Consider the following 16801-nt stretch of genomic DNA (forward strand, 5'->3'; position numbering starts at 1 on the left):
TGTTGAGACAATACGATGTGCGAAACGCTCTCACAGTGTTTTTTTAGACCAGTTCAGTGTGATCAATTACATGACCACGGTGAGGCCACGCTGTACTTGTTCAAACTCTACTTTGGCATGTCTTGGTTCGAAAAACGAACAGTTATTGAAGATTACTACACCAAGTTGCTCAATCTGAATTATTGGTTTTTAGACTGCTTGTGAATCTTTCACAATTGAAGACATTCACCAATGATAGCCCCTGAGGCAGCTCCTGCGTGAGCGAAACTCGGCCAGAGTCGGGCTTATTCTAATAAAGGCTGCTTTTTACCGATCACCTTGTGTTTCTTCGCTTATCAGCATCTTGGATCGGTTTCAGATTTGTTTCTTGAGGGCAATTTTCATAGGCATTTCCATGAGTAAAACATTACTATTTATTTCACACATTTTATAGCCTGCCACTTCTACCTTGTATTCAGGGCAGATTTCAAATCTTTAAACATCCATAAAATTTTCAACAATAATGATACATAAAAAATACATACATCAATAAAATGCCTCAGCACAAAAGGCAGCTTTCAACTTCTTTTGAAATGCCTTCCCATCTGTTCCGCCTTTTATTTTTTTAATTAAGCAGGTGTAAAAGTGAAAATGTATTTTTGCTTCTTTTGGTTCTATGTGCAAGCTCAGAACCCTTACTGAGCTTGCACTCAGTAAGGGTTCTGAGTATTCAAGATGGGAATCCTATAACCATAAAATCCTCTGTTACTTAATCTATTTAATGAAATAGCAAGTGTCTGCTTGGATAATTTAAATCAGATTTCACTCCTAAAACCTATTCCATTTTCCATAGACCAAAAGGGGTTAGTGGGCATCTGACTCTCTTGATTCTTTCATAGTAGCATTCTTCAGTGGAATGTGAATTTGTGCTGCTTGTGATGTATTTATTTATTTTTTTGCCTACTAGTTTTTGTATGTAATATTGCTGAAACTGCTGGATTTAGCCCGGGATATTTGCTTGCTTACAGTTGCAGAGAAGGTTCTTTGCCATGTGCCAGATGGGGTTCCTATAGACATAACAGTGAAGCTGATGGTGTGCTTGGTCCACCTTAACATCCTGGAATCTCTAAGTGTAAGTATTCAGTTCACAGATGTCCAGTAAAAGAGCAATAGGCAGTCCTTTTTTCTTTCATTTCTGCAATTCAAGGTCTGTGCTTCCTGCAGGAAAGGGTCATTGCCAGGAAAAATGGAAGCAAATTGCAGGGAGTTTTTATTTATTTTCACTTCTTTGCCTAAATTTTGCAGAAAATGACTATTGTTATGTTTTAGCTTTATGTACCTTGTCATATAGAGACTACTTTGGTCTCCAGAGAGCACTGGAAATTTGCAGAAATGTCTTATAAACATAAGAAATTGCTACAGCGTTTCTGGAGGCGATATGGATATTTTTCCCTGCAGTAGTTTAGGGATTGCTGTATTTTAGCATTCAGATCTATTTATTGACCTCATGCCCTTCATCTTTTTCCACACTACTTCTAGGGAGGGCAAGGAAAATTCAAATGTTTGTTGGAAATATTTGCCTTTCTCTCATACTTAGCACTTCCCTGATGTTCTCCCTTTCTTTTTCCTGTCCTTGCTCACAGTGGGGTAGATTTTCAAAAAGCGCACCTTCGCGTACTTTTGTTGGCGCATCAGGCGCCAACAAAAGTACGCTGGATTTTAGTAGATACGCGCGTAGCCGCGTGTATCTGCTAAAATCCTGGATCGGCGCGCGCAAGGCTACCGATTTCGTGTAGCTGGCGCGCGCCGAGCTGCGCAGCCTACCTCCGTTCCCTCCGAGGCCGTTCCGAAATCATCTCTAGCTGCAGGAAATAGATTACAAGACTTTACTGTGTGCTTGGTCTTGGGTATGTCTGCCTGGCTAGGTAAAAAAAAGAGAAAGACAAAGAAAAGGTCAAGCCAGTGTTTCCCAAGATGGCTGACAGCTGCGCTGGAAGTGAGCAAGATGGGATCTTGAATGATAGTGATCGCTGAACTCAAATCTGCAGTCGTGGAAGCCCTGGAGCTGGAACTAAAAAAAAATTGTGGACAAGCTGGATGAGGTCTCAGCAAAGGTGGCAGGTTTTGAGCGGCGAGTTGCAGAGATTGTGCGACGTATCTCAAACATGTAAGATGGCCTACATTGCATGCAGACAGAAGTGATCGAGCTGAAAGAGTCCCTGAATAAACAAGAGGAACAGCTGGAGGACCTGGAGAACAAGTCCTGCTGTAATAATTAAGGTTTATAGGGCTGCCGGAGTCACTGGGAGATCAAGAGCTGTGGCTGTTTTGCAAACCTAATATTTCTGATACACGTGGAGCACTGCGGATTGAGCAGGCCCACTGCTTGGGTTTCCGGAGAGAGAACATTGACAGGACAAGCAGGATGGTAGTCCTCACAAATGGGTGACATCATCAGATGGAGCCCTATCACGGAATACTTTTGTCAAAGTTTCTAGAACTTTGACTGGCACACTGAGCATGCCTAGCGTTCCACCAACCCCGTGGCCACAAGGGGTCCCCCTTCAGTCTCTTTTTTTTGTCCATGCAGCGATTGCCTCACAGTTCCTGGAGCTCTGTAAGAAGTTTTCCTCACACGGAATACTTTAAAGTTTTCTTCAAAATGTTTTCCCATTCAGGGTCCCTCATCACGCATCGACTTCACTGATGTCCGGTAAGTCCGTTTTTTGCGTTTTTGCGGTCGGTTCCCGTCAGTAACTGAGAGGCTGTTTACCTCTCAGTTACTGACAGTCACTGACCACACACCGCCTCTTTTTCTCATGGCGACCGTTTTTCAGAAGTGCCCGGAGTGTCCGTGGACGATGTCCATAATGGACCCGCACAATGTCTGCGTCCTGTGTCTCGGACCTTCTCATGACGTCCGTTGATGTCCAAGCTGTGCTCAAATGACCCCCAAAGGTTGGCACGCCCGCCTGGAGAAGATGGAGCACTTGTTTGGATCCAAACAATCTGCTCCATCGACTCAGGTGCCTTCCCCATTGAAGCTCCGCCGAGAAGACCAAGGAGCGGGAGACCACCCCTCACCGGCATTGACGCATTCAAAGACTTCCGCATTGTCATCCTCGGTGCTGGAGAAGGACCGGGCCGAGCACCGTGGGAAGCATCAACACCACCACCGACATGGGAGTGTCATCAGCCTCGACCGAACTCCCTCCCTAGAGGCCCCGGGGAGAGGAAGCCCCATCCTCCTCTGGACCTGGGAGCCCAGGGTATTCCCCACTGATACGATGCCTGGTACCGAGCCTCCGCGAACACCTGTGAACGCTCCGGTGACGCCCAGCCTGCCTCCTACTCCAGGGTCAGTTTTGTCCGCACCCTTGTTTCGAGAAGAACTGGATTGATTGGTCCAGCAGGCAGTGCTCAATGCCCTTCGGGGCCTTCAGCCGCCACTGATGCTGGCCCCCATACCGGCATCAGAACCAGCGCCCTCCATGCTGGCACCTCTCCTGGGAAAGCTGGACGTCTTGCTTGGTACCTTGCCGATGCAACCAGTACCAGCGGGACCCTCTGTGCCCAGCCAGCCACCGGCGCCGCCTCCAGTCTCGATCCTGATTCTGGGCTCCTCGGAGGAGGAAGATGCGGCTCCGCGCCCATCTCCGCGGTTGGAGCCACCGATGCCAGATCCCGTCCTGGGCCATCGGGCCTCCCGGTGCCTGGGCGTCCCTCGCAGGTCCCGGTGCTGCTCCACCGTCCGGTGCCCATGCCCTGTATCCTGGGGTTTAGCCTCTCTCCTCAACCCAGAGGGCTTCGCTGGTGAGGAAGAAGCCCTCTAGGACCCATGGGAGGATGCCTCCTCAGAACATTCCTCGGAGGCCTCCAAGGACCTTCTTTCAGAGCCTTCCCCCCTGGAAAAGAGATGGTGCTCACTTCCGGAGGATCTCTCCTTTGCCAGTTTTGTCAAGGAGATGGCGGAAACCATTCCCTTCCAGCTGTCAACAGAAGATGCCCACCACAAAATGTTGGAGGTCCTATAATTTGTGGACGCTCCTAAAGAGGTGATGGTGGTCCCGGTACCTGAGGTTCTTCTGGACCTCCTTTACTGTCTGTGGGAACATCCAGGTACTGTGCCCCCCGTCAACAAGAAGATGGATGCCACCTACCTAGTTCAACAGGCCCTGGGTTTTCAAAAGAGCCAGTTGCCACACCAGTCAGTGGTAGTGGAATCGGCCCAGAAAAAGGCCAAGAGGACCCTCCCTCACTTCTCCGCCCGTCCAGGAAAAGACCAAAGGGCCTTAGATGCCCTTGGGCGACGGGTTTTCCAGGGGTCTATGCTGATCGCGCGTATAGTTGCATACCAGTTGTATATGAATCAGTATAACAGGATCCTCTGAAAACAAGTTCAGGAGTTCTTGGAGACCCTGCCACAGCAGTTTCAGGAGGGTCTGGGCTCCATCCTCCAGACAGGATTGGAGGCTGGGAAGAATGAAGTGAGGGCAGTCTAATACGTTTTTGAAACAGCGTCAAGGGTCTCAGCCGCGGGCATTAGTGCCAGACGCTGGGCCTGGCTCAAGGCCTCAGACCGTCCATAGGTCCAGGAAAAGTTAAGCTGCCTCCACTGTACAGGAGAAAACCTGTACAGGGGAGGTCATGGTGACCCAACACGGTGGGTCACTGTGACCACCGCGACACTGTGGCCCAACTCAAGGACCACCATGAGACCCTGCATCAGCTATCCACTACCACCTCTGATGCCCCTCAGCGATCTGTAGAGGTCCACGTAGGGATACTAGGAAGCAATTTTACAAGCAATGGAGATACTACCCTCCGGCCTCCCGGGCTCGTGTAGCTTGGTCCTCCCCAAGAGGGCACCCTCGCCAAAGTGCACCTAGAGTTCAGCCAGCTCCCCAGCCTGGTCCTGCAGCTGGGTTTTGACTGGCATCCAGAGAGCAGAAACCAATCTCCTCTGCCCACACCATCTGGCCCACCTGTGGGAGGTTGTCTCTGCCACTTCATCAACTATTGGTTCCTAATCACCACCGACCGATGAGTATTGTCCATCATAGCGCACGGTTATCACCTGAATCTCCTCGCTGTTCCTCCAGACTCCCCACTCTCCCCAGCATGGAGCCTGGTAGAACACACAGAGAACCTCGAGTTAGAACTCTCTGCCCTGCTACAGTCCAGAGCCGTGGAACCGATCCCTCGTTCTCAGCGGGGGCAGTGGTTCTACTCCCGATATTTTCTCATCCAAAAAAAGACAGGCGGCCTCCGCCCCATCCTCGATCTTCGAGCCTTAAACAGGTTCCTTCGCAGGGAACGGTTCAGAATGGTGTCCTTGGGCACCCTACTTCCGTTTCTGCACAGAGGGGAATGGCTCTGCTCTCTGGATCTACAGGATGCTTACGCGCATATTGTGATTTTTCCACCTCATCGCAAATATCTGCGCTTTGTGGTTGGCCACCGATACTTTCAGTACAGGGTAGTGGTAGCACATTTGCGCCAGACGGACAACCAGGTAGTCATGTGGTATGTAAACAAATGGGGGCACAGGCTCCTATCTGCTCTGCCAAGAGGTGGCACAGATCTGGGCCTGGGCCCTGTCGCATACCATGCTCCTACGAGCCATCTACCTGGCAAGCACCGAGAATGTAGTGGCGGACTCCCTCAGCCGGACATTCCAGCCCCACGAGTGGTCCCTGAGTAGCAGACAGGATCTTCCGCTGGTGGGGTCAGCTGGACGTGGATCTCTTTGCATCCTCGCAGAACCACAAGGTGGACCAATTCTACTCCCTGCACGGGGACCGAGGGAGACCGGCCATAGATGACTTCACTCACTCCTGGAGTGCGGGCCTCCTATATGCATACCCTCCAATTCCACTAATAGGCAAGACTCTCGTGAAGCTACAACAGGACCGAAGCTCCATGATCCTCATAGCCCTGCATTGGCCGCGTCAGGTCTGGTTTCCTATTCTCTGCGACCTCTCTGTTCAGGAGCCCCTTCGCCTGGGCACCTCGCCCGACTTCCTCATGCAGGATCAGGGCAGGCTGCGCCATCCGAACCTCTGGTTGCTGTCCCTAACAGCCTGGATGTTGAAATGCTGATACTACGGTCCCTCAACCTTTCTGATAATGTCTTGCGGGTATTAGTAGCTTTGCGAAAGCCCTCCACGTGGAGATCGTATCAGGCAAAGTGGAAAAGGTTCTCCTCTTGGTGTATGCAGGAAGGCCTTGACCCCTTCTCTTGCCCCACGCCAAGGTTTTGGACTACCCCTGGTGCCTTTTGGAGTCTAATCTACAGACAACATCAATCCGGATGCATCTGAGTGCCATTAGCGCCTACCACGAGGGGTGGGCGATACCCAGACTCGGTGCAGCCCTTGGTAGGGCGTTTTATGAGAGGCTTACTTCAACTGAAGCCTACATTCCATCCTCCTGTTGTGGCCTGGGACCTCAACATAGTGCTGGCGTGACTCATGCGGCCTCCGTTTGAGCCCCTGTGCTCCTGCGAGTTCAAGCACCTCACTTGGAAGGTTCTCTTCCTCGTGGCAGTTACTTCCGCTCGCAGAGTCAGTGAGCTGCAGGCCCTAGTGGCTTTACACGCCTTACACAGGGTTCTTCCACGACAGGGTGGTACTGCGCACTCACCCCAAGTTCCTGCCTAAGGTTGTGACTGACTTTCACCTAAATTAGCCCATTGTGTTGCCCACCTTTTTCCCGAGGCCATACTCACACTTAGGTGAGCGGGCTCCGCTTACCTTGGACTGCAAGCGTGCTCTCGCTTTTTATCTGGACTGCCCCGCAGCCCACAGCCAGTCCACCCAACTCTTTGTCTCCTTCTACACGAATAGACTGGGAGTTGCGGTGGGCAAGCAGACCCTCTCAAAGTGATTGGCAGACTGTATTGCTTTCTTCTACCAGCAAGCAGGCCTTCCACTCGAGGGACGAGTGAAAGCACACTCAGTGAGGGCCACGGCAGCATCAGTGGTGCACTTCCGGGCAGTCCCTATTACTAAATTCTGCAGGGCTGCGACATGAACTCCCTCCACACCTTCGCAGCCCATTACTGCTTGGACAAGGATGGTCGACAGGACAGCGTCTTTGGCCAGTCTGTCCTCCGTAATTTGTTTCCAGTATTACAACCCAACTCTTCTTACCTGGGGCCCAGTATGATGTTCAGGCTGTCCCATTGTTGCCAACAGCGCCCCTGTTGTTGTGCCTGTTGCACGTTATTGGGTGCTAGTTGGCCCAGGGTGTTTCAGGGACAGCCTGCAGCTTGCTATTCACCCATCTGTGAGGACTACCATCCTGCTTGTCCTGGGAGAAAGCAGAGTTGCTTATCTGTAACAGGTGTTCTCCCAGGACAGCAGGATGTTAGTCCTCACGAAACCCGCCTATCACCTCGCGGAGTTGGGTTCGCTTACGTTTTCTTATTTTATTTTTCGTTCGTGCTTTTTTGCTATAAAATGAGACTGAAGGGATACCCTATGTGGCCACGGGGTTGGTGACATGCTGGGCATGCTCAGTGTGCCAGTCAAAGTTCTAGACAGTTCTAGACAGTGTTCTGTGAGGACTAACATCCTGCTGGCCTGGGAGAACACCTGTTACAGGTAAGCAACTCTGCTTTCTGATTAGTCAGATGATACAAGGAAAGAGTTGTTTATTGAGAGTGGGTAAAGGAGGTAAGAGTGGGGTATTGAGTGGGAGTTTGTGCTGGGAAGACTCTCACTTGGCACAGGTTATAGATTTAGCAATGGGATGGATGTGTTTCTGAGAATAATGGGATCCAATGCTGACTTCCAATTCTATAAAAAAAAATATTATCTTGGAATGTGTGTGGTGTACATTCAGCGATCAAGAGATCCAAGATTTTGGCAGCTTTGAATAGGAAAAAGGCTGATGATGTCTTCCTACAGGAGACTCATTTGAATGATCTTGAACATCAGAAGCTGAAACGGTGGGTGTAGGAAGTTAAATTTGTTTCAGCAAGTACGAAATCAGCAGGAGCAGCTATATTGATTCACAGGAATCTTCTGCTGTTAATCAAGAAGGAAATTAAAGAACTAGGGATCTTTAATTTTTATAAACTTTTGTGATCTTGATTGCTGAATTATTTCAGAAATTAATGGTTTTCTGTAACATCTATGCACTCATAAGCATTTGTGCCCTTATGTGGAGGAACAGCTTATTGTAGGAGGAGATTTCAATTTGGTTCGAGTCCCAGAGTGAGACAAATCCCATCAGATCTGGGGAGATAAACTTAGACCAGATAGAAGTGTCCTGTTTTTAGAAGAAGGGCTACACATTATTGATGCGTGGAGACTCCTTCATCCTTTGGAGAAAGATTTCACCCATTTGTCCACAGCACATTCCACATATTCTAGAATTGATTATATGCTGGTCTCCAGAACCATTTTTTCTAGAGTAACAAGCGCCTCCATTGGGGATGTCACATTGTCAGATAACACTCCCATTTGGATCGAGCTGGTGAAAGGGGACAGAGAAATGATGACTTGTCAATGGTGATTTCCATATTTTTTTGGCCACAGATTCTAAGTTTCAGGATTATCTTAAAAAAAAAAAATGGGGGCATACATGTGACATAATGGAACACATTTAGACAATCCAGCCTTGTTTTGGCAGGCCGCAAAGGCTATACTGAGAGGGGACTTTATCTCTTCTGTAATCAAGAGGAAAAGGGACATTGATAAGCAGCTATTAAGATTGGAAAAACAAATAATTGGAACCAAGAAATGGTTAGTGATCTCTAATACAAAAGAAAATGGAAAACGTTACTTGGCCTTGAGATCAGAACTGAATACGTTGGTCCACCAGAGGGCTAAGAAAAGCGTAATTTTTTATAAATACAAACTCTTATCAATATAGAAACAAAACGAGGAAGTTCTTGGCTAATTTAATTAAGACCAGTGTTGGATCTCAGTTCATACCTACAGTTGTAAAAAAAGATGGGGCCTTGGTTCAAGCCAACCAAGATATAATAAGTACTTTGCAGGTGTTTTATAAAGGCTTATACAAAACTAGAGGGTAGTGACTTGGCCGAAGGAAAGGAGTTTTTGAATAAGTTCCCTTTCCCAAACTTTACAGAAGCCCACCTCGCCTGGTTGAATCGTCCCATAAGTGAGGAAAAGATTATCATGGGAATTAGGCAGGCAAAGGCGCTAAAGGCTCCAGGGCCTGATGGTTTTAGTAGAGAATTTTATAAAAGTTTGTTGGATTTCCTGCTGAAAACCCTTAGTCTTACGTTTCAGGCTTTGATAGATAAGGGTACATACCCCAAGGGAGATAATGTAGCACAGATCATAGTCATCCATAAGCATGATAAAAATGCTTTCCTGCTGGGATCGTATTGCCCTTTTTCCCTGTTAAATTTTGACCAGAAAATATTTACAAAAATGTGGGCTGATAGTTTGACCATAATATTGCCAAAGATTATTAATTCTGTACAGGTGGGGTTTGTTCAGAGTAGATACACCTTGACAAACGACTGTTTGGTAATGGCTACAATAGCAAATTGTAGGCAATAGAGCAAACCCTTTTTGGTGGGCAATTTTGATGCCAAAAAGGCATTCGATAGGGTTGAGTGGGAATATTTATTTACAGTTAGGGAAATTATGGAGTTGGCTGGTCTTTTTCAGAGGGTGGTATGATTGATATATTCGGACCCAAAGGCCTATACTTTAGCCAACTGATCTCATTCAGAAATGTTTTCCATAGAGAGAGGCACTAGACAGGGATGCCCTTTCTTCCCATTATTATTTTTATTGTTTCTGGAACCTTTACTGCAAGCTATTCAAGAGGTTAGGAACATAAGGGGTTTAAGTATTGGGGATTATACCTTTAAATACACAGCCTTTGTAGACGATATTTTGGTTTTTCTCACTGATCCGATGTCTTCACTGAAAGCTTTATTAAATCTTTTCCCTCAGTTTGGGGCCTTCAGGTTTTAAACTGAATATAGATAAATCTGCAGCACTTGCTTTTCCACTTTCCGTAAAAGAACGGTGGGGGGGAGGGGGATATTCCCCCTAAAATGGGCAAGGGGTTCTTTTCAATATTTAGGTCTGAAACTTTCAAGTAACCCTGGTGAATGGTGTGGTTTAAATTTTAATCGTTTACTGGATATCGTCAGTGGATTGGGGTGTTGCTGTGTTGATCTTTATCAGATGCCATGCCAGGATCACCTCTGTATGTTTAAAATCTGAGTACAGCACAGATAGCTGATGGATTGACATGGGAGAGGAGACTTTTGAAATAGCAGGGTGTGGATGTAATAAAAGTAGACAGCTTTTATTTGAGGAAAATGCAGATTGATAAGAAATAAAAAATAATAGGACAGGAAAGCAAGGAGAGCTATGAATAGGACCAGAAAAGGAAGCAAGTGTCCAGAAGCAGACCAGCTGATATTCTGACCAGTCTAGCGAAGACAGTAGTGCTGCTTTAAGAGGGCTGTACAGAACAAGCATCTTTCATTCAGAAATGAGAGGTTAAAGGGAAGGTCTTCAAGTGTCTGAGAGAGCACTCAAGAAGAAAAACTTAAATGTAGCCACTGTAAAGTGGCTGATGATTGCAGTTTACACACAGCAATAATATTTTATTTTCTCATTTTAAGCATCTCTTAAACTTGCTGATGGAGCAGAATCCAGAAGACATGGGGGACCTGTATCTCGATGTTGCTGAGGCATTCATTGACGTTGGCGAGTATAACTTAGCTTTACCCCTCCTCAGTAGCCTGGTCTGCTCTGAAAGATATAACCTGGCTGTCGTCTGGCTGCGCCACGCAGGTAAAGGAACTGTTGAAATATTTAGCAGTTCAGACCATAGAGCACGGTTGGCCTCTTAGATACAGAGGATGAGAAATGCCTGTATTTTGCTCTTGCCCTTTTGGCTAAGATACAGGTGTAGGGTCTGAACCGTGAGCTGAGGGTGGTCCTTTCTTGATTTTTAGCTGAGATTGAAAATCTGCACAATGCAGGGTATTAGCACGCTGCCACTCGATCTTACTTGGAGGTACAGTGATGTTACAAGCCACTTGTTTAAAAAATCAAATCAAATCATGCAGTTTTGGGGCATAATGCAAGTTTCTCACTCTGCTACTTTTGGGAAAAAAAGCCCAGACAGTTCTATTCAAAGTATCTTAAAAAGAATTCATCCCCATCTGAATTTCTGCTTCTGAAATACAAAGAAATGTGAGTTTTAGTTTGAGTATGGAATGTCAGCAGTGAATGTTAGTAATTTTATAATAGTGAGCACAGTAATAGAATAGGAGGGTCCCTATAATTCTTAACATAGAAATGACAGCAGAAGAAGACCAAACGGCCCATCCAGTCTGCCAGCAAGCTTTCACACTTTTTTTTTATCTCACATACTTATCTGTTTCTCTTGGCTCTTAGTAACCTTTTTTTATTCTATTTCCCTTCCACCCCCACCATTAATGTAGAGAGCAGTGATGGAACTGCATCTAAGTGAAATAGCTTAATTTAGTTAGGGGTATTAACCACCACAATAAGCAAGCTACACCCATGCTTATCTGTTTATTCAGACTGTGTAATTCAGTCCTTGTTGATTGTTGCCTGAACCTGATTTATTCAGGGTTTCCTCTTAGATACCAAATTGTAGACAGTCCTTGGCTATGTAATATTTGACTGCTCATATAACCTATATGAACAAAATGTGTTACCAGTACTATGGACCTGATTCAAAAGCATACGGGATAATCATGCTGACTGCCGGAGTTGTCCTCCTATTAGGAGTTATAATAAAACCAGTACTTTAATGTTTTTACTCTGGGCTTAGAGGCAGGCTAGACCCTCATGTGCGTGAAATTTATAATTTGCTGTAATGATATATCCGTTCTTTTCTAACCATTGAACAAAGGTTAACTGGAAAGCCCCAGTACTGGGGTATGATATTTACCCATCAACTTAAATCCCTTACACTTAGGGATGCCTGTAAAAAAAAAATAAAAAAAAAAAAATACAAATTTTAGCCTTGGACTTGGGGGTTAAATCTAGCTCTTCAGATCTCTCACACCGCAGCAGGCTCTTCTTAATGGGGATCTTGCGTCCGGGGATGTGTACCATTCTCGGTTTGTTAAGTTCGTGGTTTTGGCTACCAGGTGTGAAATAGCGCGCCTCTGGAAGGCACCTGAGACACCAACTCTGGCGGCTATTAAAGCGAGAGTGGACAAAGTTTATCATATGTGCACGATCACTGCTCACAAACGCCAGAGATTGTCTTCTTTCCAGAAGGTATGGCAGCCTTATCAGTTGTGGCGAACGACCCTCATCACAGAATGATTACTGGTTGGCGCTCTTTTTACCCAAGCCTAGGGTATAATAGGCAATTTCATACTTATGATTTGCTGCGTGTGTATCTTCTGCGACTGGAGATTGTGTTAAATGGTTCCTGCAAGATCGGGGGGAGGGGGTGAGGGGAATAACTTAATAACACCATAGAAACTCATTTTTGTTCAGTGTTTATTGTACTTCCCATTTGTACTTAACAATGTTACATATTTTTGTTTATGATGTTTCTAATAAAAATTTTCAATTAAAAAAAAAAAAAAATCTAGCTCTTCAGGGTTCTTGTACACCACAGAATAAGATGAAACGAATACTTAATCTGAAAGGTTAAAACAAAAAGGACACTTGAACATGGCTCTTGAAAGTCTTAGTCACTGCATAAATGGCTTGCTGGTGGGTATTCAGAGTTTGGGGCTTTGGGGGAGGGGGTGTTGCCATAGAGTTATGATTTGCTTCAAACCACTATCACCAAAACCAATTGATCCAGTAAGATTGATCCTTTTTTGTGAATGGAAGTCTCCCATATGAATCAGCTGATGTTTTTCTGTATATAAACAACCACACAAAAAACTCTAATTTCCCAGTGCACAAAATCAATCAATATAAAGCACATCACATTGTTATAACCAGTATGATATGCCGTATAGTGATTGATTCTCCTGTATATGCCACAGAATGTGGTGAATGCATGGAGCGATGTTCTAGGAAAGGTGATAGAGGTAATAACAGTAATAAAATTTAAGAAAGCTTGGGACAGGCACAGATGATCCTTCAGTTGTGAAGGGAAAGCCAGAGATCAGTTTGGGGTCTGTAGTACTGTAAAAGGAAGCAAATTGGGCACACTTAGATGGGACTTACAGTCTTTATCTGCTGGCATATTCTACGTTTCTTTGTTTCTAGAGTGCCTGAAAGCTTTGGGACACATGGAGCGTGCCGCAGAGAGCTATGGCAAAGTGGTTGATATGGCACCGCTGCATTTGGATGCAAGAATTTCACTGTCTACACTTCAGCAGCAGCTTGGGCGGCCTGAGCGAGCTTTGGAGGCACTGGAGCCTATGTATGATCCAGATACGCTGGCACAAGATGCCAATGCTGCCCAGCAGGTAGATGTATTTGTTTTTGCAACAAGTGGTAGGATTTTTTCCCCCCTTTTTTTTTTAAACATAGATTCCTGTTCGTACCCCGGATCAGTCCAGACAAGTGGGTTTATGCATCTCTACCAGCAGATGGAGGCAGAGAGCAAAACTTTGAGGCATTGCTACATCGCTTGGCTAAGATGCCAAAAGTGGACACGTCCTCATGATCTGAGGGGGGGGGAGGGTTCCTTGGACTTGTCGAGCTGAGATGACCGTCTGGTTCGTTTTTGGAGACTTTGGTCGTTTCCGATGGGGATGGTCCCCAAGGGGATTAATCTCCAGGAGGGCCTGCCAGTGGGGTCACATGATCATCTGGGCATTGTTTCCTGCGGGACTACCAGCTGGGGATGGTCCTGATGTGGATGAGGTCCCTAATAAAGAGCTGCTTCTTATTATTCCCCTTGTTCTAGGGGAACTGGGGGCCGGAGTCATGTGTGAGAACTCGGACAAGGATGCCTGTTCTGGAGGGCTCAGAGAAATGGAAGAAGCTCATTGCCCTCAAGTGGGCTTCTCTTGAGGCTGGTCTGAAAGTGGCTAGGGCCATGGCGAGCTAATTCCCCTGGCTGGAAGAGTCCTTGGAACTCTGAAAGCTTTCGAAGGTGGAAGTGGTGGTGCCGACAATGTCCAAGAGGATGACCGGGGAGATGGCGCTGTAGGGCGTCCAGGATCAAAAGTTGAAGGTCCTTTTGAGGAGACTGTTTGAGGTCTTGGCCTTGTGTCTTCGGGCTGCTATTTGTGCTAGCCGATCGCACAGACAACTAGGTTTGAAGCACGTGTGCCCTGTGGGGCAGAAGTCCTGTATGTTTTGGTGTGGCTGTTAGCATGAAATATGGTTTCCACTATGGCGGCTCAGAGGCTCCTCCGGATTTGTGGTTTTGAACGCAGCTTGATAATCTCTCCTTCAAGGACAACTTGGCTGATGTGTGGTCTAACTTGCCATTGGGTAATCTTCCTTTAAGGGGAAGAGGCTGTTTGGTGTAGACCTAGAGCAGCTGTTGAAAACCTTGAAGGATTCCAAGGGGAATAGATTGCCAGAGGATTTAGGAGGCTGTCAAGCAGACTTTTCCACCGCAGGTCTGGATTAGAGACGTGCAGTGTTTTTAGATCTGGTAGGTTGGCCTCGGGTGCAAGGCAAAAGCAGGCCTCGGGTGGGCAGCAGTCCTTTTGAGGTTTCCAATTTCGGGTCTTTCCCTTGGGTTGGTGACAGCATCGTACACGTTCACAAAGGTGATGGTGATAGTGGTGACGGCTCTCAAGAAGGAAGGTGTCCTGGTGCATCTGTACCTGGACAATTGGCTAGTACGGGCGAAGTCGGAAGTGGAGGTTTGTGTTCAAACCAGTGGTCCTGCAACTCCTGGATTTGTTGGACTGGGTGATGAATCTGGCAAACAGTCATTTGAAGTTGGCCCAGTCATTGGAATATCTGGTGATGTACTCAGATATCCAGTTAGGGAAGGTGTTTCTGACTACAGAGAAGGGTGGTCAAGTTGCAGAGTCAGATCCTTCAGCTGCTGTGACTGTCGGTTCCCAGTGTCTGTGATTATTTGCAGGTCCTGGGTTCCATGGCTTCTATGCTAGAATTGGTTCCATGGGCCTTTGCTCACTTGTGTCCTCTGCAGAGAGCTCTGTTATCCTGTGGGAATCCGCTTTCGGAGGAATTTCAGTTTCCTTTGCCATTGCCGCGGAGGCCAGGACCAGTCTTTTGTAGTGGCTGTCTCGGCACAGTCTGGTGAAAGGAATGGATCTGGAAGTGCCTGACTGGTGACCATGGATGCCAGCCTCTCTGGTTGGGGGGGGGGGGGTGATTTGTCAAGGAAAATCGGCCCAGGGTCAGTGGTCTTCAGAGAAGGCAACTTGGTCCATCAGTCGGCTGGAAATCAGGGCAGTGCACGAAGCCTTGTTGGATTTCTCCTGCTCATTCAGGCCAAGTCGGTGCAAGTGTTCTTGGACGATGCAACGAGAGTGGCATACATCAAGCATCAGGGCAGAATGAAGAGTTATCTAGTAGTGCTGGTGGCGCAAGAACTGGCTGTTTGCATGGAGAAACATCTGTTAAGAATAGCTGCTTCCCATGTGGCCAGAGTGGACAACGTGCAGGTGGACTTCCTCAGAAGACAGCATCTGGATCTGGGGGAGTGGGAGTTGTCAACGGAGGCTTTCGTCTTGATTCAGACCAGGTGGGGCAGACCAACGGTGGATTTCATGGCGACTCCAGGAAATGCGAAGACAGATTGTTTTTTCAGTCAATGAGGGAGATTGGATCAGAGAGCATAGATGCTCTCTTTCAACGTGGCTGACATGTTTGTTGTTGTATGTGTTTCCACCATGGCCTCTCACAGGTCGAGTGCTGCGGTGCTTCGAGCTTCACCCGGACAGGGTAGTTCTGGTGGCCCCACTGGCTGTAGTTTGCGGAATCTTTTTAGTCTAGTGGTGGACGATCCCATTCATTGGACCCATCTGTCAGGGTTGTTGCTGCAGGGATCTGTATTTTCAGACCAGGAGGATTGCTTCTGTCTAGCAGCTTGACTTTTGAGAGGTGATGGCTCTTCTTGAAGGGTTGTTAGGAGCCTGTGATTGCAATTTTGCTTCAGGCAAGGAGGCCTTCCACGTCATTGGCTTATGTCCGAGTATGGAAAGTGTTCGAATCGTGGTATATGCAAAACAAGGTGCAACCTTTGAAGGTGGACATTCCAAAGATTCTGGCCTTTTTGCAAAGCGGCTTGGCTAAAGGTTTGGCCTATAATTCCCTTCGGGTTCAGATGGCAGCCTTAGGGTCTCTTCAAGATAGGATACAAGAAAGACCGTCAGCATCTCATCCGAATGTGGTTCATTTCCTTAAGGGGCAAAACATCTATGTTTTCCAGTCCAGAAGAATCGTCCAGCATGGAATCTTAATATGGCTCTTTGGGTGCTGTGTGATCCCCCCCTTTGAACCGGTTAGGAAGATTTCTTTAAAGGACTTAAATCTGAAGGCTGTTTTCCTTGTGGCTATCTATTCAGCTAGGAGGATATCTGAGCTGCAAGCATGGTCATGTAGGGACCCTTTCCTGTGCTTTTTAGAGAAGGGGGTTTTCTTTACGTACGGTTCCTTTCTTTTTAGCCTAAAGTGGTTTCTTCCTTTCACCTTAACCAAGTGATTGAGCTACCGGCTTTTCCGAATTTGTCACCAGATGCTCCTATAGTGAGGGAGCTTCACTTATTGGAGGTGCAGTGAATTCTTTTGTGATATCTTAAGGTGATAAATGTCTTTCCATCTGTTTGTCCTTCAGTGGAGCAAAGAAGGGAAATAAAGTTTCCAAGGGTATTATTGTATGGTGGCTAAAAGAGACAGTATCCTCCGCTTATATCTGTAAGGGCCAGTCTGTG

At 46.8% G+C, this 16801-nt stretch overlaps 1 protein-coding gene across 6 annotated transcripts in view; it reads left to right on the forward strand.

Moving 5' to 3' along the window:
* GTF3C3 (general transcription factor IIIC subunit 3) overlaps positions 1–16801 on the forward strand; it is a 123062-nt gene that overhangs the window by 54440 nt on the left and 51821 nt on the right. For 5 of the 6 annotated variants that reach the window (XM_029606061.1, XM_029606067.1, XM_029606064.1 and 2 more), the window contains exons 9-11: positions 1008–1111; positions 10607–10778; positions 13200–13402. In XM_029606061.1, the coding sequence (XP_029461921.1) occupies positions 1008–1111; positions 10607–10778; positions 13200–13402 (479 nt within the window). The remainder of the gene's footprint in view (positions 1–1007; positions 1112–10606; positions 10779–13199; positions 13403–16801) is intronic. The other variant, XM_029606063.1, reaches the window with a different exon arrangement.

This window comes from Rhinatrema bivittatum, chromosome 6 (genome assembly GCF_901001135.1).
Source record: "Rhinatrema bivittatum chromosome 6, aRhiBiv1.1, whole genome shotgun sequence".
Lineage (NCBI taxonomy): Eukaryota > Metazoa > Chordata > Amphibia > Gymnophiona > Rhinatrematidae > Rhinatrema > Rhinatrema bivittatum.